Source organism: Atta colombica, unplaced genomic scaffold (assembly GCF_001594045.1).
Source record: "Atta colombica isolate Treedump-2 unplaced genomic scaffold, Acol1.0 scaffold225, whole genome shotgun sequence".
NCBI classification, from domain to species: domain Eukaryota; kingdom Metazoa; phylum Arthropoda; class Insecta; order Hymenoptera; family Formicidae; genus Atta; species Atta colombica.
In genome coordinates this window covers 299,129-326,629 of record NW_017259322.1, presented here as the reverse complement: position 1 = coordinate 326,629, position 27,501 = coordinate 299,129, and the positions used below count along the sequence as shown (strand labels likewise).

At 31.6% G+C, this 27,501-nt stretch overlaps 1 protein-coding gene across 2 annotated transcripts in view; it reads right to left on the bottom strand.

Annotated features, from left to right (window-relative positions):
- LOC108688123 (rap1 GTPase-activating protein 1-like) overlaps positions 1-27,501 on the bottom strand; it is a 98,763-nt gene that overhangs the window by 68,963 nt on the left and 2,299 nt on the right. Inside the window, exon 1 of one of the 2 annotated variants that reach the window (XM_018194237.1) lies at positions 9,542-9,803. The exons of the other annotated variant lie outside the window; for it this stretch is intronic. Coding sequence (XP_018049726.1) covers positions 9,542-9,645 — 104 coding nt within the window. The 5' untranslated portion in view covers positions 9,646-9,803. Of the gene's footprint in view, positions 1-9,541; positions 9,804-27,501 lie in introns of those variants that run through there. 2 annotated transcript variants of the gene reach the window in all.

Below are 27,501 nucleotides of genomic sequence, written 5' to 3'. Positions count from 1 at the left end.
TGTGTGTGTGTGTGTGTGTGTGTGTGTGTGTGCGTGTGTGTGTGTGTGTGTGTGTGTGTGCGTGCACAAATGTGTACGATACTTTCCTCGAAGCATGAGGAAAGTTTTTCGGCGTAATAATTGCTGATGTGGATAAAACACGATATCGCCGCACACACAATACACTTTTTGTTATTACAATTTTCATGCTATATGTACTGATAATTTGTAGCGTATTTATCCTCATCTTTATCTATCACTTCGGAATTATAGTTATTACATAATTATATCTGTTATTGGTTGTCTGTATTAAACTTAGTGTGTTATCATCCGTAAATTGTAAACTTGGTGTTTTATCATTCCTAGAACAAAATTAATTTCTCGAAAGAGAAATTTACGAAGTCACGGTAAAATGTGATGAAACTCATATATTATCTAGGTCTAGTGGTTATCACCAAGAAGCACTAGCTCTTGAGATTTAATAAAGCGGAAGATAAGCGTTGGACCAATGTGTTGTTTTCGTTGCGGCATAAATAAAGTCAATAAATCATGGCGAATATAACGGGAAATATATTACTCAATTACATCTCAACTGAAAGCTAATTAATTTCAAGAATATATGGTAAGTGTTCATTATTTCTTTCCAAAAGAGATATATATGATTTTACTTTTTCATATTTGAAATATCTTATTGTGAATCCAATCAGTGTAGGGTAAATGTTAAAAATTATCCGCGAAAATAAAATAGAAATATAACTTATTTCTCATTGAAAGCGACAACCGTTAGGTCTATCTATAATAAAATTCTATATCTATAATAAAATTCAATAATTGTTGTTTGATAAAATAATGTCCTTAAGAAAAAATTATGCTGTCAAAAATGAATAGGATTTAGAATGAAGTTAATAATTATTTGTGATCGTAAAGTTACCGCAAAAGTAGTTAAAATATTATAAAAGTTAATAACTTAATAAAATAAAAACTGTATCCAACAAAATACTACAGAAATAAAAGTAAAATAAACAGTGTAAGATATACAATAACTGACATTATATCAAAGATCTTTTGTGCGAAAATCTCAATGATTGAAACGACTTCTCGATGATAATAGTTATATCTAAAGAGAGAGTTACATATAAAAAGGTCAAGCCATAAATTGTTTACAGAAATGATAAATGGTAGATGATATAATGTTTTACAGATCTGACTTCTTTATATTGAAATACGAACTATCCAGCCATTTTCAGTGTCTTTTATTAAATTGATTTTATCTTTTATTAAAGTATTATTTTAGAAAAATTAATATTTTGCAATAATTAATTTCAATTTAAGATTTCTGAATTTTCTTTATCAAACGTATAATTCAATAGTGTATTCAATGATTACAGGAATTTTTAGAAGGATCTAATTTAAAATAATTTCTATGTTTTAATTCTAATTGTCTTTTTCTTTGTTTAATTTTCGAAGATCAAGATATTATATCCTGTGCATTCTATTGCTCACTGTTGACACTTTAAAAGGATGCGATAAATGAGTCATTTCCACAACATTAATCTCATGACAATAAAAAAAAAAAGAGAAATCGTCCAGATTATACTGAATCTAAAATTTTGCTCTTGGACAATTTGCATAACGTTCCACAAACATGATAAGAAACGAGTTACGGAGATGGTCATTTTGTATCCGTGATGTTGTATTTATGTCCTAATTATCCTTTCGAGGATCAGTGACTTTAATGAGGCGCGTATCGTTGAACACGCGGCTATCTCCAATATTCTTACTTTTTCTTCTTTCCTGTACAAAGTGAATAAATGCTTTGCGAACTAATTGTGAAGTAACATGAAGTCACATTTCTGAGATAAATTTATTTAAAACACACACACACACACACACACACACACACACACACACATGTATATGTATATATTTGTATTAGTTTAACATTCAATTTTAATCAAAAGTGGCGCTTCTCGTATTTAGGTAACGTACTTACATAAACGTCTTATTTCTAATCTTATTATTGTAATAAAAATATCTACCATGAATCATAATCAATTTGAATCATTTTTAACATTAATTGAAAGATTCGTGATGTAGCATATATTGCTTTTCACGTTTGACATCTTGTTCTTAATCCATCGATTTATATCTATACTTAATATTGCTTAGTATGTTAGACGAGTGTTTCGTGAAAGGACTAGGTATCCTTCCAGTATCCATAAGTCACGTTTATAAACCGCTGTGACTGGGCATTCATTTCCATAACTGTACTCGCCACTTCAACGCGATGATCCGGTAATTCTCCGAGCGAAACGTCGGCAAGGTCTAAGAAATGGAAAAGATCAAGCGGATCAACCGTTAATGACATAATTTTTTCGTTAGGGAATAATGGCATTTACTCAATCATAATTCCTGCCGCAATACATTCTGCGTATCAATATTAACAATATTAACTTATTTCGCAGATATATTTGTAACAAAAAATATATGCGATCGCAAAACGCTACAGATTTTTTTTTTAATATTTTTCTTATTTAATATTGAATTCAATTGCACGTAAAATACAATACATTGTTTATGCAGAAACGTATTTATGTTCTTTTACTTTTTGGTGTCAGTATCTTTACTTTCTGATAAAAAATATCCTAGTATATAAATTAAAATAATAATTTACAAGATGTAATTATAAAACGATAATTATCTATTAATTATCTAAGTGTAATTTAGCAAGCAAGATAAAATAATTAGGAGAAAGTACCTTTGTAGTCGTTTATTAAACTGTTGCAGAAAACCATACATAAAAACGATATCAACATATTCAACATTTATTGTAACAAGAGTAAGTCAATGGCTTCTGATGAATTATAATTTATAGGAAAAAGGCAAAAATGTAAATAAAGTTTTCACTAGAAAACGAAAACGATCAATATTTATGGTAGTACTATAAATGGAAATATTCTTCAAAAAAATTGTCAAATTAGAAGCACTACTATACGGGGAATGCGATATAGTATTGTGATTCATTGCTAGACGAGGGAAAAGCTAGAAAGAAAGTAGAAGAGAGGAAACTACACACATGAATGGACTATGGCAGCTGCAACATATGCAGACATATAGAAGAAGGACAAGACGAAAGCAAAGGGAAGAAGAGGGTAAAAACGAGATGAGAGGAAAAGAGAGGAAAGGAAAGGAAAGAGAACGGAGTCTTAGATATCGCGAACACACAGTTACTTGTTCTCGACTTACGTGTTAATATATGGGGTGTGCCATATTATATTTACTTTGTTATCGTTTTAAATGCGGGGTTGATTTTGTACAGAATTATCTTTAGCAAAAATTTACAGAGGTTCGGCTATTCCATTTTGAAAACTTTTGATGTACTAAATTAATACAATTTAATTTTCGACTTTAATATCCTAATAATTAAGCTTGAACTGAAATGTTACTCGATTAAATAAAAGATAATTTAATATGTAAGATGTAATATCAATTGTATGTATTTATAAGCGAGCATTTAATTAAGCATTTAATTATTAATGGTAAAAAATAAAAAGATAAATAGCGCGCGGAAAGCACATCTATGATACAAAAGATAAGAATAGTCTTAAATACATTTCTTTTTTTTTTAAGATTTAAATTCGGTAACTATCTTTATAAAATTCGAAACTTCTATTGCAAAAGGTGAATGAATACGAGACATTCTGTAGACAAGCGATCTTTCGGTACGTAAGTATAGACATAAGTTCGTTGAGAAAATATTCACGAATGCTATTTCAAACGCCAATATGCAATACTAGACAGGCACTGCAAACACTACGAATCCACTTAGAAATTAATGAAGCGTAAAGATAAAAAAAATCTGCGCAAGATACGCATTATGTGTCGTAATCAATCGCGACATTAAGATTGCATTTACGGAGGATAGTGTCCCGATGCCCTCATTCGAATATACATATACTTACATATGAAGCTTATTGCAACATAGAAAAAATATTCATTATGTGTATTTAAATCATAAACCTTTTGATTTCATAATCAACGTTCTTTAAAATAGGAATTGATTGTATTTTATACGTCTATTACATCTGTATTTTTATCGATGCAAACACAAATAATATAAATCATATAAAAATTATAATCTTATGTATGTAAAAAAATAATAGCCCTTCAAAAACAAATATATAAATTTTTAGAGTGGACTATTTAGGAAATTTAGGGTATATAACGTACATACATATTGCGTTTCGTACCTACTTTATCCATTTTCTCCCTAGGTAATAAATATTCCATGTGAAATTGTTTGCGAAAATTACATTCATGTAATCGTGTCATCTCGGATCACGAAGCGACAGATTGATGTTTGCCTTTATACCTGCGCGCACCCCTAGGGATCACCCCTTTTGCTTCATTCTCGAACCCCTTTCTGTTACTAAATCAGTCTCAAAAGTGACAGCTTCACGGTTTCCATACTTCTCAATTTCTTGCACACATTCAACGCGTCATTTAATTACAATAATTAACAAAATTTCAGTAATGTTAATAAAATCTACATTTTATGTTTCTATATTGATTCTCACAGAGAAAAATGATTTTCCTAAATTTTAATATAATATGATTAACCGACAGATTATTATTATTTGATTAAATTAATAGATACATATATACAATGAATGTAAAAAATATTTGTACAAGGAATTTTTTTATAAAAAATCCTTATTTGTAGAAAATAAACATTAATCAGCAATTTCGTATGATTAATACATTCTATTTTAACCTAAACAAACAAGTTTTATATGTATTCCTAATTTTAGAAGTTAAATTTTTCTGTATGAATATTTTTTGAATATAATCAATAATTATAATTATAATCGTTCAAATAATACAATTTTTGATTTTCGTTTATTTTTATAATATATTTTCTATAATTAATACACATCTTTTTGATATATTTTGAAAAGCATACAGTTTATTTGATTCTTTTCGAATAAATTATTAATTACCCAACAAGAAATAGCCATCAATTAGACATTGAATCGAATTGGTGTCGAAATCATCACATCGACATTTGATTTGATATAAATTCGATGACTCATTTCTTGCTGGATATCGTTTATTTTTTAAAAATGTTTTTTTTAATGTTTTTTTTTGCACAAATTTTTTTTGCACTCACTATATTGTCATTTATAGAACATAATTTTTACATGTGTATTTCTCTCCTCTCCCCTCCCCCCCTCTCTCCTATGACTTTATAAAATGACATAACTTTATAATATGATACAATTGTAATACGCAAAATTCACTCAACTATCACTTTTTTGTTAGTTTAATTTTTTGTAGCTCTATTAAATATTTTGAAAATCATTCATTGATTAATTTTCTTCTTTCTTTGTTCGAAAAATTCAATTTATTTATAATATTTTTTCAGATTCATGATTGAATATGTTAATCTTGAATTATGTTAATACTAATTACATGTTGCGGTCTAAGATACTGGCAATAAAAAGGATAATAATTCATTCTCTTGGCGAACATCTGTAAAGCATTCATTCGTGCGTCTCTGACGAGAAATAAAACGCACAGACAGCTTTCAGTTGTTATCTTTGTCACATGCTAGCAACGGTAATCGGATATCGAAAATCTCTACTAAGGGGTTGTTTAGAAATCCTCTATACGTATATGTAGCTGTGTAAATAGTTGAAGTGCAGGACTACGTGCAAATGAATATTTATGACGACGTACTGCGAATTATTCTAATTCCATTCGCGGTGAATGTATCGGGTATATATTTCGCCGCATCGTCGCCTTGTGGACATAATGGCTTAAATGACGACTTTCGCTTTGAATCGAATCTGCAAATATGCCGGATCACGCAACAATCGTGAGCGACGTTTCCCGAGCGATTGCGATTTGCGTGTCGCATTTATCTTCACGCATATTTTAAAGATCGAATAAAATTATTCCTATCCGCGGGCAAATCGCGCGAGTCGAGACTGCATATAAATCGATCGTACGTATACTATATAGATGAGGAAGTTTAATGGAGTATCGATCATTTCGTCCATTCGGTGTCGAGTATCTCTCTGATATTTTTTCCTAAACATGATTACATGTCATAATGTCTGATTTACGTATGTAAAATACCACTGTAAAATCACATATTCATATTTAGTTACACGGTCGTATATAAAATGTTACTGAAGCATATGGAGATTCCAACAGTATCACAGCGAAAATATAATAGAATCCAATAACAGTCATTAAAAAAAAAATGCACAAGAGCAAAAATAGATAATTGTTTCCTGTAGTTTCTTATTCTCTAAATCTGAATCAGTGAATCACTGATATCAGTGCCAAGTATACTACTGATAATCAGTGAATTAAATGTGCGATACCTAACTTAGCTAATTTTTATTATGATCTAACTAATCTTGTTTTAGTGCTCAAATTCAATGAATATAGCATTGGAACATTGAAATTAACATGCAAATATCGTTATTTTAGTTATATAATGCTCAAACATTCTTTTTTAGTTGAACTTCACTGATTATCATACGAAGTAAGCGCATACGAAGTAATTAGTGACTATCCACTTATTCAGATTTAGAGAATTTAAAATATGAATGGAATATTTATCAAAATTTTGCTCTATCATCAAAAATTCTCAAAATTTTGAGAAATTTGCGGTTAAAGTAGCAAAAATGAGTTCTTTTAATATGAACATACAATACATACAAGTCGGACTCTAATATTAACCCTTACAATGCAAGGTACAATTTGGTGCCTGATTCATCCAAACATGCATCCAAACATGCACGGAAAAAACTTCACAGCTGAAAACTTCACTTTCAGCAAATCTATAATATACAGTCAATTTTCTATGTTAAAATAGCAAAGTTGACAGCTGAATAATATTAGCGATTTATTAAATCATCAAATCTTCTTAATTATCGATGTTGAATTCGCGTAGCAAATACATTGTATCACCCAATTAATTTTTTTTCCGTGTGAATCACTAGAATCTGTCCATTTTTTCACCTATTCAGAATGGTTAAAAAAATTTCTAAAAGTTCACCAACATACTTTCAACTTTCTAGAATAAACACTTCATTTTGGAAAATAATAAAATGTATAATAGTATAATTTATAATTACCGAAAGACTCAAAGAAATTTGCACGAACAGGAATCGTTCGGTTACTAATAACAGTTTGTGAGATAAGGGTTAAAGAATAGAAATAGAAAGAAAAATAAATGGCAAGGAGAGCCAAGCGCGATAATTGGAGTGCAAATTCTTTATTGTGTTTTACTTTAATTCATTTTGAAATCCAAATGTTTCGGCTTCATTCCGAGTCATCAATGTTAAAGTTGATTGATAAATTACATAATGCATGTAATTATTTTTTCAACTCCAAATTGAAATATTATATTTACGTCTCTCACAATGATTGCACAAAATCAAGTGATTTTTTTGAATCCTGCAGAGACGATACCCATCAATATCATTATTCTATCATAATTGTGAAGATTTATAATAATTTGAATGAAAAGTCTCACGACCTAGCTACAACCTAACGTCAATGCACCGCGCGAAGATGCAATTTTGGTGAATTCGCGATGGATCGTGAAACGCACCGTCATTCTTCTCGCACATGGAGAGTGCACAATGTCGTTAAAAGTTACAGTATGCCCGTTACACGGCCCAGCCTGACTCTTTCCTCTCTCTCTCTCTCTCTCTCTCTCTCTCTCTCTCTCTCTCTCTTTCTCTCTTTCACTTGCGAATTGCGCGCGCGAGTGCAGCCGTATAACGAGCTGTAATCTCAAGCGGTAATTTACGAAATGACAGTCCATAAATATTTCGTCCGTAAATTATGATTATGGGTTTGATCGACTCGTGCTCTCTCTCTCCTCCAGCCGGAGTTTTTTTTTTCCCGCTTTCGTATGGTCATCGTATGCCGTAACTGTAACCACGGCCGCTGCGTCGCTCGACTTTTCGCGTATCGCTAAAAGAGAACGGACACCATTTGAAGGAAATCGGAACGCGAGACGCGGATATGTGCGTTTAAATGCGCGAACTGGAACGAGGTCCGCGCGATAGAGAAAAGCGACGAGAAGACGCTTCATGCTCATCGAGAGATATCGCGCGTAATCGGACGTGATGATTTACCTCGAGATTTTCTATTAACCTTCGTAATTATTCTTTGTAATCGGAAGATTTCTTGGTAATAAACTTTATGCCGTGCACGCGAGAATCACTGGCGGATTCACGGGTGATGGACATAAAAACCCTTTTTGGATTCCTTTTTTAAAAATATTTGTAACAAAATATTATATATTATATATTTTAAATATTATATATTTTTAATGTTTCTGAAATGTTTAATTATAATTTTGATATTCTGAAAATACTTTTTAATTTAAGAAATTCCTAGATATAAAAAAATTATTCTATTATATTACAATCAAATGAATAAAGAAAAAAGCCTATAAGAGCTAACACAGACACTTTTCGTGTGTAAAAAATATAATATTTATATTATTATAATATAATCAAAGGCTATAATTATAAACAATAAGAGTCGTAACAAGGAGCATATAAGCCTAGTGCTGGATAGCTTTGCCTAATTTTTCTTTATTTCAAAAATAATATATTTATAACGTTTTCGATCATTTATCTGGTTATCTTCGATATAAATTACTTATCATCAATAATTTGACATTCGCCATAATCAGTTACAATACAATTTCGCCGCAATACTATAACTTTCACAAGTCGTCAATTCGTCTTCTTCTTTTAATCTTCCTATGATTATAAAATCGTTCTTTCCTTCGTCGTCCCTATTCTAATTTCCTTATTGTATTATTGTAAAGAACGACGAAGATTACGGAGAGAATGATTTTATAATCATAGGATGATTAAAAGAAGCATTGACGACTTGTGAAAGTTATATGAGAATTATAGTAGATATTGCGGCGAAATTGTATTGTAACTGATTACGGCGAATGTCAAATTATTGATGGCAAATAATTTTATGTACTAAAGATGACAGATAAATGGTCGAAAATGTTATAAATATATTATTTTTGAAATGAAGAAAAATTAGACAAAGATACCCAGTACTAAGTTTATATATTCTTTATTACGACTCTTAATTAATTATATTATATATATTATAATTTATTAATAAAAATCTAAACGTTTCTATCACATATTTTTGATCATCTTCAACTGACCCAATATAAATTGCATTAAAATATAAAATGAGCTATTAAAATGTCACTTGGTAAATTTACAATAATAAAAATGTGTCCAAATTAAAAATCTTAATCTACTATATTAGTCTTCTTTTGTGTTAATATAATTTCAAATATAATTTTATGTAAATTACACATTCAAATAAAATCTTTTAATGTAATAATTTAAGTAACAATTTAATATTTTATCCTTTCATATTTGACCTTAAAAGAAATTTCTCTTACGGCGAGCTAATGGCTGCCCCTTTGACAAATTTCTAGACTCGCTATTAATATCGAGAACAAGATTCGACAGAGAAAATGAATCTTTACCGTTTCTTGGAGAGGAGTGTGTAGGACTCCTTGGTCGCGGCGCAGATTCTCATCCGCATTTTACGCACGGCCCTTTTTCGCACTCCGCCCTCGAGAACTGGCATCCAGACGACGAGTTCTACTCCTCCTTTACCACCACTACCACCACCAACAACACTACTTTTTCCTCCACCTTCTCGGACGATCGCCGCGATGACACCTTGCCGATCACTTTGCACCACAGGCGTGTTCTCCGCCCTTCGAAGACGACGGACCTCGCATTCACGTCACGATCGGCATAGTGCGATTAATCCTCCTTCTCCGTCTCCTTCTTTCTCACTGAATACACGTACAAAGAGAAAAAGCAAAGGATGTGAACGCGCACAATAATTATTTCGTCCGCCCGGCCGATTTTTCCGTAGTCGCGACGCGCGGGTGAATTATAATTTACAATCGATGAGCTCCTCCCCGTTGCTGTCCTCCCTTATCTCGAGGTCGCCCTCCACCGCTCGATGATTCTCTCTCTCTCTCTCTCTCTCTCTCTCTCTCTCTCTCTCTCTCTCTCTCTCTCTTCTTTTACTCAACGAATCTCCGGTTCGCCTCTAGTCTATTCGATAACTATTATAGAGATAAGAACGTTCTCTGCGCGCATGCATGCATGGATGGCCTGCGGGCCCGAAAGTGTTCAATTGATCGATAGCCTCTCGCTGGATTTGCCTACTTTTTGGTGCACGTAGATCGATAAGAAGCACGTGGGATCATTATCGTTAGAAAATAAGACGGATCTCGTGCAAGACACCGATCTGATTGCCCTGATAATTCGCTTCGGTTCAATAACTCCGATTATTTGCTACTTGCTATTTGAATTCACAGCGAATTGTGAAGATATTGATTTTTATTATTAATTGTAAAACTTCGTAATCCGATATTTCGCTTCGGTAATTCGCTTCGGTTCAATAACTCTGATTATTTGCTACTTGCTATTTGAATTTACAGCAAATTTGTGAAGATATTGACTTTTAATATTTATTATAAAACTTCATAATCCGTTATCGATATATCTTTTTTAATTTGAAATTAAAAATTAAAAGAAATCTTAGTTTTGTTGAATGAAAAAATTTTGCAAATTGATCTTATTAATATAAGATTATTTAAAAAAAAAAGAAAAGATATTTTTTAAATTTTCAAGTGACTTTAAATTAATTGAAGTTTTCAACTGTTTTCTATCTTTTTTCTAGTTTTATTTTTTTTACGCTTTATATAATGCAATAATATTGTAGAATTTCATCAATTTATTTTAATGTGTCTCTTATTCTTTTGTTTCTTTAGAACAGAACTTTCTAATTTTTTATTTATAAGCAGTGACAAGTAAGTAACGTTTTAAAGTTACGTAGCAATTACAACATAGTAACAAAACAATCGTATATCAAATATAAAAAAGTATTTATGTCAATAATGGTTCATTAGAGTTTGAATAAAGGTTTGAATTTTCATTCTCTACGCTGCCCAAACAAAACAATACTTCCTTATTTAGATAAACAAATGAAATTCAATCTTTTCTTTATCACTCGTTTTAAATGACACCTATTATATATTTATGTGAGAGCGAAAACTCTAAATTCACTTAAAATAGTCACCTTTCTTTGAAATAATCTTGTAATTAAATAACGAATCTTGAAACGCGTGGACTTCGGGCATTCAACTCGACGAGTGCTGAAGATAACCCAGTGACAAAAACATCAAAATCATCCGATCAAAATCGTAAAGAAATATAAATAAGCTCAGTTTTCAACGGATAAAAACGGATTGAATTTACATGCGGAGACCGAAGTTACTGACACGAATGATTAAAGAGAAGCGAGTATTCCAAGCGAGAAGACAGCGCGCTATTATCTGTCGTTCTTTGTATCATTCCAATTTTTCCAGGAAGCGAAAGAGACCCTTGGTCGAACGTAGACCTTCGGTTCGCGCAGTCTCGAAATCGAATCGCAATGGAATACTAGTCGTCAAACATTATCAGTGGGGCGCGATGACAAGTGGCTGATTAGCGATTCAATTAACCATCTACGCGACAATATCGCACATTGATGGAGACAGAAGCTACAAATCGAATTGGAAGCAGGAATTGGAAGCAGTAACTAACGTCGGTGTTATCGACACACTGTTATCAGTTTCGCCCACTGTCTTTGTTCGCTCGCAGAGCTACGATACGTAGCAAGAAATCCGATTCGAAATCGACGTTTGTAACGAAACACTCAACAATCTATATACATCTACACTCGACGTCTATACAATTACGCTGAAGTATATTTATCGAAACGATCGAAATCGCGCACCAGAACACACAATCGTATATATTTGCAAAAAAACTGATCGTACATAGTCTTCTATCCGATGTCATCACCGTCAGATCGAAAGTAAAGCGTGATAATCAAAGTCACACTAAGTATACCGCGCGATCACGTTTCAACATGCTTCTGGAAAGAAAGACCGGTTCACACACGTCGATCCTATTTTCTGAGGAACACGCAACATTGTCTCGCGCATAACTATCAATTTGGTACGCGTCGCTGCGAGAGACATCGAGAGTATGCTGGAGGTACGACGACCGATACGATCGCGGCTGAGAGCGAGATCGGCAAGATGCGCAGCGGCGAAGCACGTGCACACGATCGGCCTGTTGAAGCGAGTGTGAGAGCACGAGGAGGCATGCGTGACGCGCGTACCCCTCCGTGCGTCGTAAGACCCCGGCGGTGACCGCCGGAGGGGGTAAACGAGAAGCGGCCGGCGATTCGCGTCGCTGGAGGGGAGGAGAAGGGAGGGGAGGCCGAGTCATCGGTCCCCGAGAGGGGAACCGGGAGGGGGAGAGTAACGCATCCCCCTCCCTCCAACCCCCGTACTCTGCTCTCCCACCCTCGTCATCCTCGTATAACGAGTCTCGCCTACTTCCTTCCTTCTCTGTCTCTCGATTTACTGTGTAATCGAATGTATATGCGCACCTTCTAGCTTTTTCTTCTTCACGACGTTTCTCTTCCCTTCGAACGACGAGTACACCTTTATAGCGCACCTACGCTTCTTCTATAGCGATATTACTTCTTCTAGCGAGACTCTGTGAAAGCTTCGCAGACGCTATGACGCGTCGTGCATGTTGAATGATCGAGACTGTATATGTTGCGGATTTGCGTAAAAATCTGAGAGACTTGCAAATTTTGATTTTAATAAGATCTTGCATTATACTATTTGTAACGTATGATGCTTTGTATTGATTTATTACGATGATTTTTAAATAATTTTGAAACACAGAATAACTCCTTGTATGTGTTCGAGGCAATTCCACAATTGCGTAATCGTAAGTGGTAGTAAAAATTCACTAATCACAGCCGAATGCGAGAAGAATATTCGACAGTGCGTTGTTAAATCTGTAGTATCGAATTTAACTTAATGTAAGTCGCCACTGCTCAATTATATCGTTATTTTATATTAAAATAATGGTATTTGACATTAAACAGTCAAATTGACATGCTATACTATCAAATTTAATTATCATTTTAATAAAAAATAACAATATATTTAGTAAGAGCAGTGGCGACTCGCATTAAGGTTACATGAGGCTCATTTAAATTTCACAACTCATTATTACTCATTATTACTGAAAATAAGTTCAACCTCAGTTAAAAATTAATCATGAGTTGTGAAACTAGGTCTAAAGCTCATTTCCACCAACGTAGATTAATTTTAATCTCGATTCAACTTATTCTTTGTCTATTTTTAAAGATTAGAAAAAGATGAAGAGTAAGTTGAACCGAGATTAAAGTTAATCTACAGAAATGGGCATAAATGAGTCTCATGTAACTTAACCAAGGTTGGTGAAAGACACTCTATATTTGACACTATAGATTTTACAGTGTGATTGATCAATTCTTACAACTACAACCTTTTACACGCAATTGCAGAATAAACTTTAGCGTTATTTATATCATTCTTTGTCATTCATTAGATGTAAAATAAGGATAGACTGATTCTCTAACAGCACCTCTCTGAAGTCTATTTAATAGACTCCATGATTTTATTTTGTATAAAAGTAACACCACTTAGTAGTTCATATATGCGTCTGCGTGCATGTGTGAAAAGACGTGCCTTACGAAAAATATATTTGACGCGAGACTCTACCCGTTTCTTGAATTTCTCATAAATTGAACATAGGATTTTCCAGCAAGAGACACAGATAACAATGTAACACAGTGAATTATTTGACCTGTTCGTTTAAACCTCTTATATGATTTATCTTTTCTCTTTTTCTCTCTAATGTAGAGAAGAAACGTGAACAGTGCAAGAACTTTAGCTAAAAAAGAACAGACCTATTACATCCTTGTTGTTCGTTTATTGCATTAACAAAGATGAAATGATCAACTAGCTGTGTTACACTATGTCGCTTGCTGGAAAGCAGCGATAGCTTCGCACTTACGTCGATTAAATCCTATAGTTAAACGTAACCTTTTCGAAGGGAACGCGAAGCAAGGGGTGCTTTTTCTTCAATCTTGCGATCTTTTTTTTCATGATATTTTTTTTAAATATCGGACACAGATTGATCGATTGACGACTGGCGCAATACATTCGTATTTACGAAAGCGATCGCGGAAAAGATGATGTTGCGATACGACAGCAGAATGCTGATATGCATCGTACGATCATCTATCGTTCAACCTAGAATGAGTCAATCATGAGTTGGGTCGACAGGGTCCATTGACCTCCTGGTCAGTTCAAATCTCGGCCTATTGCGAACGATATTGTTCATTGACAAAAACCTCGATTTCGTACCGGCCGATTACGTGACGTCGCGTTGTATTTGATTGTTGCCGCCTGAGAGCACAAGGTGAGTCCGTTAATCTACTTATAAACGAATGCTGCTTTTTTATTAAGGTGGCGACTGTACGACGCGGATTAGCAATCGATGCTAATGAATGTACAAATAGAGCTTTAAATCAATTAATATTGAAACAATCTCTATACGAATATAACGATATTAATTAAGTTTATTAAGAAAAATATTCTAGTCAAATTTATTTTTCGTATACAATCTCAGAAATTAATCATTGAACACATTTTCCTCAAAACTATACATACAATGTGCAGATTAATTTTACCAAAATGCATATAGGAACTTTTTTTAATATTTTTTTAAATTTTAATCGATACGTAATTTAAGAATGACAGTCTTTTGCAACAATAATTCAGCTTTTTCTTAACGAATTAAAATTGAAATAAAAGTTGAATTTGGTAGGAATATAAAAAAATTAAAGAAACAGTAATAAAGTATCGAACGTAGAAACTAATGTACAATTATGTTATTCAGTTCAGAGGCCGATTTGGGATACGTTCCGAAAACCTGCTCTCAAATCAAAGATATCGAAGAAACTTAAATATATTATATATTTTTTATTATATATTATATCGAAACGTAAATATATTATAACTATCATGCACGTTTTAAGCCAATAAATTGTAGATGAATAAGATTTTAATGTGCTTATTCCATTTGTTACATTGTCCACGGTTATGGACAAGACAATCATGCATCTCAATGACCGAGATTCAAAAGATCGACTATTTCTTTTTTCTTTTTTTTCTTTCAGACATTTGACAAATTGTTAAGATATTCCTCGAATAATCCACTATCGCAAGATGCGCAAGCCGCAAAGATGAAAAAAAAATAGATAAATAGATAAATATTAGATGTAACGTTTATTAAATTTTGTAATCTTGAAAATCATGACTTTCAAGATAATACATAATTAATCTAAGATATTTAAGAAAATGTATTTTTGAAAAACATTTTATATCTTGGAAACTATGTTTCTTAAACTTAAGGCTTTTAATTATTATTAAAACTTTATTAAGACTTCAAATGATCCAAGGAATCACCTAAAGTTATGATTTAAAATACAATTTATATAATCGAGATATATAACATGTATGCAAATATAGGTACTTCCTAATATTTAAAAAGTTAAAAGATATAATTTGTATTTATATAAATATTTTCCTGTTGAATAAAACAAAATATTATAAATGAATATTATCTATTAAATCAGATATCAGTAGCTTCGAGAGACATTGTATAATTTTAGTTATAAATAATTGATCTTTTTTTATTCATTTTGAATATTAAAAGCGTTGTTGTTCGAGGCTTTTAATACTCAAAATAAATAATTCTCAGTATTAAATTGAATTTCATATAAAGGAGTGTAAAATACATAACGTGAGCAACGAGTCGAACTTTAGACGATGCGCAATTGCCAGTCAGTGAAAGTAGAGAAATTCGGAAAGAACGGAAAATGAACGTTACATCGAATACGACGGGAGCGGTGATTTATCGGTGATAGATTTCGCCGGTGATCCCAAACGAGTGCCATAATGCGGAGGGTATCGCATACCTGGTGATACTCGAGCATATGTGCCGCTCATAAAGCATGCCGGCAACAATGCAACCTCTTCGATCTGATTGCTATTGTTCCAGAGTGCAGGAGAGCGAATGGAACGTCAACGACTATGAAACACTACGGGATAGGGCGATAGATATTTAGGAATGTATAATCGCTTATGTAACATCGCCTTTATTCAATTGAACTTGAGGCGCAATTTATTACTCATTAGACGCAATAGTTTGTCATAAGATGGAATGTAGCGAATGCAAATCTATTCAAATGAATAAAACAAATATAAAACAATTTCTTAACAATACAAAACCAACACGAAACCAATACGAAATTGTGTTGAAATATAAATATCAAGCTAATAATGATTATCAAATCATGAAAAAGTCATAGCCAACTAATTCGTATTATTCCAATATTATTATGTTAATTTCTTTTATTTCTCTGAATCATTACTACCGTTATTCACCATCCTTTTTTTACTTTGCAATCTTAATTATTTATTTTGAAATAAAGTATCTGTTATATTTTTTCATTCATCCGAATATTCTAGATCGCTGCGCTTCAGTTTATTTATTGATTAGCAATTTTATCATGATCAGAATCAACAATTCTGTAGCATGCGGTGCATTATTCCACTCGATAGCCACATCTCGCGTTTCGAAACAAACAGAACATCCGTTAAAGCAGCTGCTGTACGTTGCACCGTCTAGAGTACTCTAGATATCCTCAAGTAAGAGATTGGTCATAGTTTAGATAACATTTAATTGGTCCGCCATATTTTTCAAACAGTTTAACACAAAAAACGTTTAAAACAGAATGGAGATAGAGGAGAGAGACATAGCTATCTCGTTCTACCTTATACATAATCTATCTCATTCTATATTCTTAAATAGATCCTGAAAAACTAAACGTATCATGTCTAACCTCTTACTTGAGAATCTCTACCTACACGCGCCAAGAGTTTGACTATCTATCTATCTACCTACTTACCTATCTATTTATTTACCTATTTACCTACCTACCTACCTACCTACTCACCTACTCACGTAAATCCATTTGCACGGCCTGTACCGTTTCCATGGTGTTTTGCGCCCCGCTGCTCTGAGATATGTTTCTCGCGCATCGAACATTAAGGCCCCAGTTTTGCAAAATTATACAAACTGTTACATGTACATGGTGAGCTAGATTCTCGATTTGTTACGCGAGAAAGAAAACCGATTATGTTTCACCGTCGTCACAAATAACTGAGAATGATTTTCGAATCGAGTTCAAGAAAATTAAATCGCCTCGCTGATAACGAAAGATATGAATCGATATTCCAGACAGAGTCCGATGAGAAATAAGGATAGATTTTCTACGGTGAGAGAAACGCAAGCGGCGAAACAGATCGTGTCGGATATTAATCAGTACGAAGAACAGATTTTAATTGAGCAAACATTCTAGAAAAAAAAATTGACTGGATACAGTTCCGAGAATGTAGTATATAAGATGTTAAAACTATACGCCAAGATACGTAATATTGTTGAACTGAAGAGTACGCATCCGAAGACAAGGACCAAGCACGATTACAGCTGAATACGCTTATTATCACCGTGATAAAGATGTAGGCGATAAGCGATGCGAACAAGGAGGTCGTTAATATAATAAAATTCTTTTTCTTAGTATATATATATATATATAGCATAATAATAACTGCTGCAAAATGTTGTGTAAAAAGTCATTGACTCTGTTAAAGGAAAGGAAAAAAGAACGGAAATACAATAGCGGTAGTTGCATAACTTATCATATCGTAAGCACATATTGCGACAATGACTATAGTAGACATGTGGGCGACGTTATTTTTATAATCCTGCTTGCAAAATTGTCACGTTAAGATAGCAATGAAACTCAGAAACATATTCACTAACTAAACGAAAGAATAGCAAAAAATATAATAAATGATTGCGATTAAAATAAAATTTCAATTTCATTTAATAACAATTAATTATATATATTTATGCTTATTGATTGCGAACATCGATTCGCAATATTATACGTTCGGAAATAGTTGTGTGCGATTGCAAACAAACGATATATAACGCACGAATATTTATAATCCTTCCTCGTTTTGGAATAGAGAATGGGAGAAAGAGAAGCGGACAAAAAATGTGGAACAAGAACAAAAAAAGTGAAAAAAGAAGTCGGATCTCCAGTTATGACAGTAATTCTCCAATTTTCCATCATTCGTTTTGACAGAGCGTGACGAATCCTAACATCGGAACGAAATCTTCTTCGAAAGAAGGTCGAAAGATTGGCAAATAATTGAAATAATAAACTCGACACGTATATTCGGGAATGCAATTGCTGCAATTATGAATCCTACCGATAAAAATGCTTCTAATAATCACATTATGTTAAATTAATCCTTAAGAGTCAGTTGTTTCCATCTTTAGATAAACTATAGTAAAACATAAAAAAGTAAGAGAATAAGACAGTGAGTTAAAGTTTACAAAAAGTGAAACAACCCAGTCTAAGGCTATGTTTTACTCTTTTATTCTTTTGTTTATCCAATAAGTAAATTACCACATAATTTATCTAAAGATGGAACAATCGGCCCATAATATATTAAAAGTTTCAATTCAATACAAAAGTTTAACAACGACTTGAGTGGACCATTTCCAATACAAATACAAAATTTTTTACTGTGTATTGTCTTTTTTTCGCAATCGATAGACCGTGTAAGCATGTATGATACGTGAAGCATGCATATGTGTAATGAGAGTGTGCGTATATTTCTGCGGAAACGCACGTTCGAGTTAGTCTTAGATCTGTTTTCACAATATATGGTTAGCTAAAGATTAAAGGTAACCAAGAAATTCATGAATAAATTTCGTTGATGAATCTGTTGATAATCTTTGATCTGTTGATAATTTTTAGTCTTAGAAATGTAACACTCGTATGAATTTAGACTATTAAGAATTATTATAAACAATGAGAATCTTACTGTACATACTTACCATACATTTGAAAACTCAACAATAAGAAATAGAAATAATGGTCAATAATGATTAAAGAAAATTTTTAATATTTAAATAATTCAATCTGAATTACATATACAGTATTACAGTGAGAGCAAAAAGTATTCATACAAGGAAATTTTTTATAAAAAAAATCTTATTTATAGAAAATAAACATTAATTAACAATTTTATACAATGAATACATTCTGTTCTAACATAAACAAATGAGCTTCGCATATATTCCTAATTTTAGAAACTAAATTTCTCGATTGTACGAACATTTTTTTGAGTATCCAAACAATATAATTTTTAACTTTTGTTTATTCTTCAGATGATATATTTTTTATAATTAATACACATTTGGTATATGTAATTTTAAGAAACACACAGAAACATCTATTTTATTCTTTATGAATAAATTGTTAATTATTCAACAAGAAACAAACGTCGAAATTTGACCATGTCAAATTAATGTTGAAATCATCGTATCAATATCAATTCGATGACATTCCTCACTAAATACTATTTATTTTTTTAAAATAAAGTTTTTTTATAAAATACTTTCTCTGTACAAATACTTTTTGCACTCCCTGTATATACTATGTATGTACATGCATATATACCATATTTGTAGTCATTCAAACTACGTGCTGAATTGGTTTTTTGAACTTATAAATGCAATTAAATTATTATAATATCAACAATTAAAACAAATTTACATAAATAATGGAAAAATGAGAGCAATTCTAGTTGCGGAGTGAAAATCTTGTAATCAGAAATCTTACATATGTGTAGAGTGTATACAATCCTCCGACGTTTCGGCTAAATTCTAATCAACTTCAACAAAGTAAATTAGATTCCACAAGGTGTTACTTAAATAATTAGGCAAGGTGTTACTTAAATAATTAGTGTGCAAAAAGCACACAATCTTGAAGTACAGTAAGAATGTCATCTGCACTTCAAGATTCTTTTTATATTAGTTTTACTCTGGCCTGTGTTACATCTCTCTCATATGCTTGTGGTGCGCACGCTGATTATTCAATTGCCACGAGCACATGGGACTTACAGTTTTAATGCCGGTACTGAACAATGGATTTTTTTTCGAGAGATGAGCAAGGGTACTCTCGGGAGGTTGCCGGCCTTTTCCGAGAGGAAATACGAGCGTAAATATTTTTTATATTGGTTTCTATTGGGATCGAATTCGGGACATGATAGACCAGTGCGCTATCTGCTATGCCGGGCTCGCACTTCAAGATTGTACACTGTTAGAAATGTTCTTAAATTTCATTCTCAAACTTTTAAGTTATACAATCTGAACTTAATTTCATGACATTGTATTAAATTTAATATATTTATCATTAAAAAGTATATTTGTGTACATGTACATAAAATTTAATGTATTTTTCATAAAAATTTATGAAATTTAATGTACACGTTCATTACATTTAAGTAACTACTGTAACTTAATTTTCAGTTAAATCATTCATTACTTTTAATTTCATTCATAACCACGAGCTTCATTTACATGTAAAGGAAGCTCGTGGATACATTTCTAACAGTGTATGTTTTATTACCTAATTATTAAGTAATTCTTTGTAGAATCTAATTTACTTCGTTGAGGATGGCTAGAATTTAGCCGAAACATCCGAGGATTGTACATACTACACATATATAAGATTTCTGAATACAGGATTTTTCAACCCGCAACTAGAATTGCGTTTTTGATGTTCTCATTTGCTTGTTATTTGTAAATTTGTTGTTTGACTCTTCTCGAGATCCCATATATATATTTTTTATTTTATTTCTTATTGTATCACGAATTAAATTGACAAGCAATTCTAATAATTTGATGCTCAATCAGGCATCCTATTAGAAAGATGTTAAATAATGTAAATATGCTGAATAAATTTATTGCGAAAAATATTTAAGAATTATTATGAACACTTCTTGCCTATATTTATCATTTTATGATTTTGACAAACTAACTGACAAATTATGAGAGTTAATTTGATTTCATAATTAAATTTGTAATTTTAAGATAAAAATTTAAAGAGACTATTAACTAAATGACTAAAAAATTTAAAATGACTAAAATTTAAAAGTTGACAAATAATGGCTAATTTTACGGAATAATACATTTGTTTGAGTATGATAGAGAGAATGAAAAAAAAAGTCCCCCTTTCCCCTGCATGAAAAATGCAATCAAAACGAAAAGGGGAACAAGAACAAGAATTTAGAGGGGACAGGATGCTACACAAAAAAACCTGCCATACGTGTGCATCCAATTCCGCATCGTTATTCATCTAGGTACCACAGGCGCTCTTATAGTGGTTCAAAAAGAGCGAGGCTTTATTATTAAAAGCACATAGGAGGAACACGGGTACGCGAACAAAGCTTCCGGATATGGGACACTTTTCTCTGTGTACTACGTGCAGAGTTGCGAAGAGCATAGGACTTTCCATACAATTTTCAATTTCACGTAAAAAAATTAACATTTTTGAGATAATGAAAAAAAAATATTTTGTCGACACATTGCTTATATGAAAATGTACAACAATTTTGATAAAAGATAAAATGTATACAACTTTGAACTAATAAGATTGCTGTGCTCAAATTTTGAAAATTCATGATACAGTTTTAAAAATTACATTATATATAATTGAAAATATGACATGGAAAGTAATGCATTCATTATCCTAATTAAAATTTTGTTTTAATTCCAAAAGAATTTTAAATATGCTTTATTCAAAAGTTATTTACTTTAAGATGTGACACTTTTCTATCAGTGACGATAAATCAACAAAAATTTTCAATCTTTTTTTTGTAGCTAATTTATGCGAAATATACCGAAATATGTCAATTTTATTGCTAAGGGAGATATATATTATTGTGATAAATTCAACTTGTGGTACTTCACTTATAATACTTCCTTGATTAGAATGGCTACGTTTGTGAATTCTAATTCTTCAATTTATAAACAAAAAAGCCATTTACCCCACCAGCGATTTACTGGCCCATACCTGTGAGACCTTATTAAGGGTCCAGAAGGCTATCTTTCTGAATAGCCAAGGAGAGGACACTAGTCCCCTCGCCTCGTCTTCTTCCGGTGTTATTAATGGTGTTATGTTAGTACAATCTAACACAACTTAATACAACAATTTAAAAAAACTGAAAAAGCGCAAAGTGAGGGCTGACCTAAAAAGATCTTTTTTTTTTGTAACATATTGTATTTTTAATACAATTTTAATGTTCAATGATTTTGAAACGTAGCACAAACAAAACATAATTCAGCACAATTCTAAAAATAAATTAATTCTGAAAATGAGGGATTAAATTATATTATAATTTACAATACAACATATACTTCATATAAGCTACATAATATCTTTCATAATAAAGGAAAACTATATATTTCCATTGTTGACATATCGTATTATGATTCGTTCGATGTTTATTCAGAACGTTGAAATGATGGAAAGGCAGTTTATGTATTTCGACATAATAACAATGCCGTATAAAAAGGACCATCAGGAAAATATATCAATTTTCTAATTAGAAAGTCGAACATAATTCACATTCAAGCTATCACCAAAAAGGGATACACATTGAAATAAAAACCTTACGTAAATTATAAGGGACATAAATCCATCGAACATAAGAAGGAAAATAATACATCGAATAATACTTTAAGAACTCTCCATTATGAGGATAAAAAATTTACAATCATCCGACCCAGACAATTCGACCCGGACTCCTAATATCGATATTTTACTTACACTACAGTTAGGAATTTCTTAATGAATTTTAAGAAACATATAACGGAAACTTGTGGTTATAAGGTAACTGAAAAATAATAAATGATTTAATTGAAAACTAAATTATAGTATTGTTAAACGTGTGCATTAAATATTATTAAAAATATCATAAAATTAGTATATTTTTAATTTACACAAGTCGATTTTAATTTCATAACATTACATTAAATTTAATGTATTTGTAATTGAAAAATATATTTATGTACATAAATATATTTTTATGTGCTTTTATTTTAATGTGCTTGTCATAAAATTTTATAAAATTTAATGTACTTTCCATAAAATTTTAAGTGGATTTGCATGAAATTTAATGCACACATTTATTATATTAAGACCACTGTAAAATTTTTAGTTAATTCATTACTTTTCAGTTACCTCATAACTACAAGCTTTCCCCTTTACATATTACTTAAATTCATAACTTAAATGTTGAACAGTGCAGTATTACGAGATGATATTTTATCTCTGATAAATTGGTAAAAGTTTCGAAAATGCAAGAAAAAAGCTTTAAATCGACAAGGATTATCTAATCGCGATTTTCTCCGAGTCTTACTTTCATCTGCAACTGGTTCTGCCACTTTAATATACGTATACGGTATGCGGGCACTTAGCGAGTCAGCCTCAGTAATTATTATCACGTTTTAAGTGCAGCCATCATGCCTCACTATAATCCTCGAGATTTCGATAAAATCGATAAGATGTTAAATGTTTTTATCAACGGTTTAAGAAAACTCTAAAATTTTTAGTAAAAGGTCTACATGAAGGAAATTAATGTTTCAGGAAGTACAATTTTTTCGTACAATAATAAATATTTTTAATCAATTATTATTTTTATCGATTATTTTTGTATTACAAAGTCGTTTTTTTTATATTAGCAAACAATAATTTAAATAAAAGTATATAGACTTTGCAAGATATGTGCAATGATTTCTGTCAATCCTTTTTTTCCCCTTGATATCAAGATATCACTGCAATAAATCCGTGATAGGTTTACTTTTCCAACGTTTCCGGCATTCGCTACTCCTTTCCGTTACGCTAAAGTAATCTGACTAAAAAATGTCCACGACGTTCTCGCACGACTCACTCGACGCGACGGTTACATCCTTTTCAAACTACACGGAAATGGGCGTGGGTATAAAATATAAAGTATATTCACAACAGGATCAAGTACCTGATCTTTAACTGTCAACGTGGCATTGATTTTTTTATGTACGACGAGTTGGAGAACCTCTGGTTCCTTATTCTTGATATTTTCATCCTTCTGATATTAGCATACACGAAGAATAATTTTTTAATTGTTAGGCAATATTAAATCGCCGGTATTATAAAAGAATTTGTAATGGAAGAATTTGTAATGAAAGCATGCACACTGTAGATGGAATAAGTAATTTATGATAATCAATTGAAAAATTAAGAATTTATAATATAAAGAATTATCTGTAGAATCTGCAGCATTCGCGGATTGAATCGTAAATTTAGGTAACTGTTTGTCTCGGGATTTATGGGTCGATAGTTTTTCAAAAATAAAGGATGTTTGCGTCCAAGTTTCGAAGGTGAGCGAATAAATTTGAAAAATATTTCAAATTGACTTGCAAAAGTATGTGCTTTTAAACTGGATATATTTACAACCTAAATAACTCTTCAAATAACTTCAAATAACTCGTTAGTAAAATTATTTTATAATTGCGATGTAATAATGTATTATAGTTATATTATAGAGCAATTTCTTCGATCGGCATCGGTAATTTATGTGTCGCTACAAATCATAAGAAATATATTATATTATTTTTTATCATATTTTTTATCAGCATTCATCATGCTATGATGCTATATCGTTCATCATTTTTATTGCGTCAGTATGATATGTCGTATTTCTTTGGAATCGTAACAAACGATAATTCTCGGGGAATTTCATGCATTCTGCGGTTGCATTTCCTGACTAGTTTTCTCGTAATTTCCTGTATCATGAGACGCAGAATGAACGCAAACTGTAACACATCGATTGACTTTGTCTCATGAACTTGATCCATTAATAGCTTAGAAAATAAGATCTATTAATCTCTTAAATCTTTTTATTTTGAAAAAAATAAAATTTCATTTTTGATCATATATTTAAGATTATTACATATGTATATATTTTTTTATATTTTACACATATTTAAAATTCATACTTTAAAATAAAACGTATTGGTACAATTTATATTATAGTATAATATATAATTTATTCATATATATGATATAAAAATTATGCAGGATTAATTTGAATCTTTCATGAACAAGAAACTCTTGGCCAAATTATTTTCATATCGTTCATAGTCATCTCTACTTTCGGATTGCGAATTTGATGAATAACGCGAAATATAACGTCAAAAAAGTTTCATCGAGTAAAACTGACTATGTTTAGCAGAAAAAACTGCTTTAAGATTCACTGCAACTGTTCAACTGCAACTGTTGTAAGATTCTTTAATAGAATAGAATTTATTACACTTCAACATATTTACAGCCAAGAAGGGGACTTGATTTACATAAATTCTTAACTCTTCATACATCCATACTTCGTCCGCAAACTATTGCACATATATCATTATAAAAATTTTTGCTTATCCCTTTACTTTTCTACTTTTCTGGTTAACCCCCCTGCCTTCGCTCTTTTATCTACTTTATTTCATTGTATTTCTTTTCGCTTTATATGCTTTTCTCTCTTATTTATATCTACTTCTAATGTTACATACTCTCGTTCAGTACATACATACGTTATCTCTATATCACAGTCTTATCACCTATTATTATTAATAAGATTCTTTAATATAATTGGTTATAATGATTGTACATTTAAATCAAACAAGAAATTAAGGGCAAGAAGAAAAAATATCAAAGAATTTTTTACACCAGTTGCAAAGCTGTTTTTTTTTACTGCTGAAGACAGCCCTTTTATTATTACCAGTGCCGTTTAACTCGCTCATTCACCCGCTCGTTCGTTCGCTCGCTCGAGATCCGACGACCTCGTTCGATTAATTTACCAACATTTCGCACCCACGAGGCGCCTGTCATTATATCCCGGATGAACGGACAGTGTGGGCTGACGCGGAATAAGCAGGAAATTAGAAATATATTTACGTCACTCTCTCGACTCGCCCGTGCAGATATGGCAGCAGATCGACCGCAGAGAGGGAATTGCATCACTCGCTATGAGAATGTATTAGACATCTTTTTTCTGTTAATAGAAGATGTCGCAAAAATGATGTTTAAGCGACAATAAATCGTTATCAGAAAGAAAACATTAAGGAGAAAATATTTGTAGTTTAATCTTATCATAAATAATTTCCATGATGTTTAACTGGTTAATTAAATGACTCTTGTAGTTAAACGTGACACATACCTACATACCATTCTTTTTAAAAGGAGATACATAGAAACCAGATAACCCGATTGAAGTGTGGCTTAACGTCGAATAAATTTGTTTTTTTAGCGATAAGCAGAAGGCAGTAATCTGGTCTCTCGAGGAGAATAAGAGTACTAATAAATTTCGGAATATTTTCTCTTTTGTGTGCGTCATTCCCGATACATCGTTCCAAAAGTGCGAGAACGACTCTTAGTTCACTCCATTTTCATCCCAAGCACGATCCGCATTAAGCGGATCTCGAGAGGCTACGTCGTTATACAATTGAAGTGGGAAAGAATGATCAGCCTTGTTCTCCACGATACGTTCATTGGTATTCCAGATGAGCGATATACGCGTTTCTAGTGGACGAGATCGAGGAGCCATTTGCCGACACCAAACGGATCTTAACGAGCGTATAATTTCGTTGGCGCATTTTTCATGGCGTGATCACGAAATTTAACAAGACGTGATTAACGATGATTAGTGCTAACAAAACAAACTCACTTTCATCACATTAGTTGTTTCAAAAAGAAAAAAAGAAAAATCCTCCTTTATTCTCGATCTATTTACCTAATGACTTTTAAATGTGCGCAATTTATACATGTATATATAAAATCAAGTATTGAATAAAAATTTTATTCATACAACGTTAAGATATTGAATCATTAAATTAATTATTCAAAGTGTCACGTAAAATTAGATATTAAATTTCGCATATTATATAAAGTAACAGAAACATATCTAAAACGTGCAATGACAATTAAGAGAGAGAATACACGAAATCAAAAATGGAATTATAGTCTTTAAAAATGAATCAGTATATTATTACTGACAGTGCTACACTTATAAATGATGCAATGATCAGCAAATATTTATTGTTTTTCAGTAATAATACTAATTCATTTTTTATGAAAAAAATGTGAAGCGTTTATTGGAGAGTAAAGTGTAAGGGGAGGATAACGGAAATTTGTAGAAAGTATAAATTGGAATTTAAAACGTAAATATAAATGAAATGTGAAATATAAATTTTTTTCAAGAAAAAGATTATATAAAATAAGTTAAGCATATAAATAAGGCTATCAAGTAACAAATTAAAAAAAAAATTTAAAACAAGAGTTTAAAATTTTTTACCATTCATTTTTAATCAGACCACAAAATTATATTCAATTTCTCTTTTTAGATAATTAGACATTCCGAATATCATTTTATACAGTTCAAAATGTGAAAATAATTAATTAAAAACATTTTTTTAAGATATCTCATTTCTAAGGAGAGGATTCTCATTCAGTCAATTTTCACAGTCAATTTTCAAATTCCTCTCTTAATATAAAAATTCTTATTATTTTTAT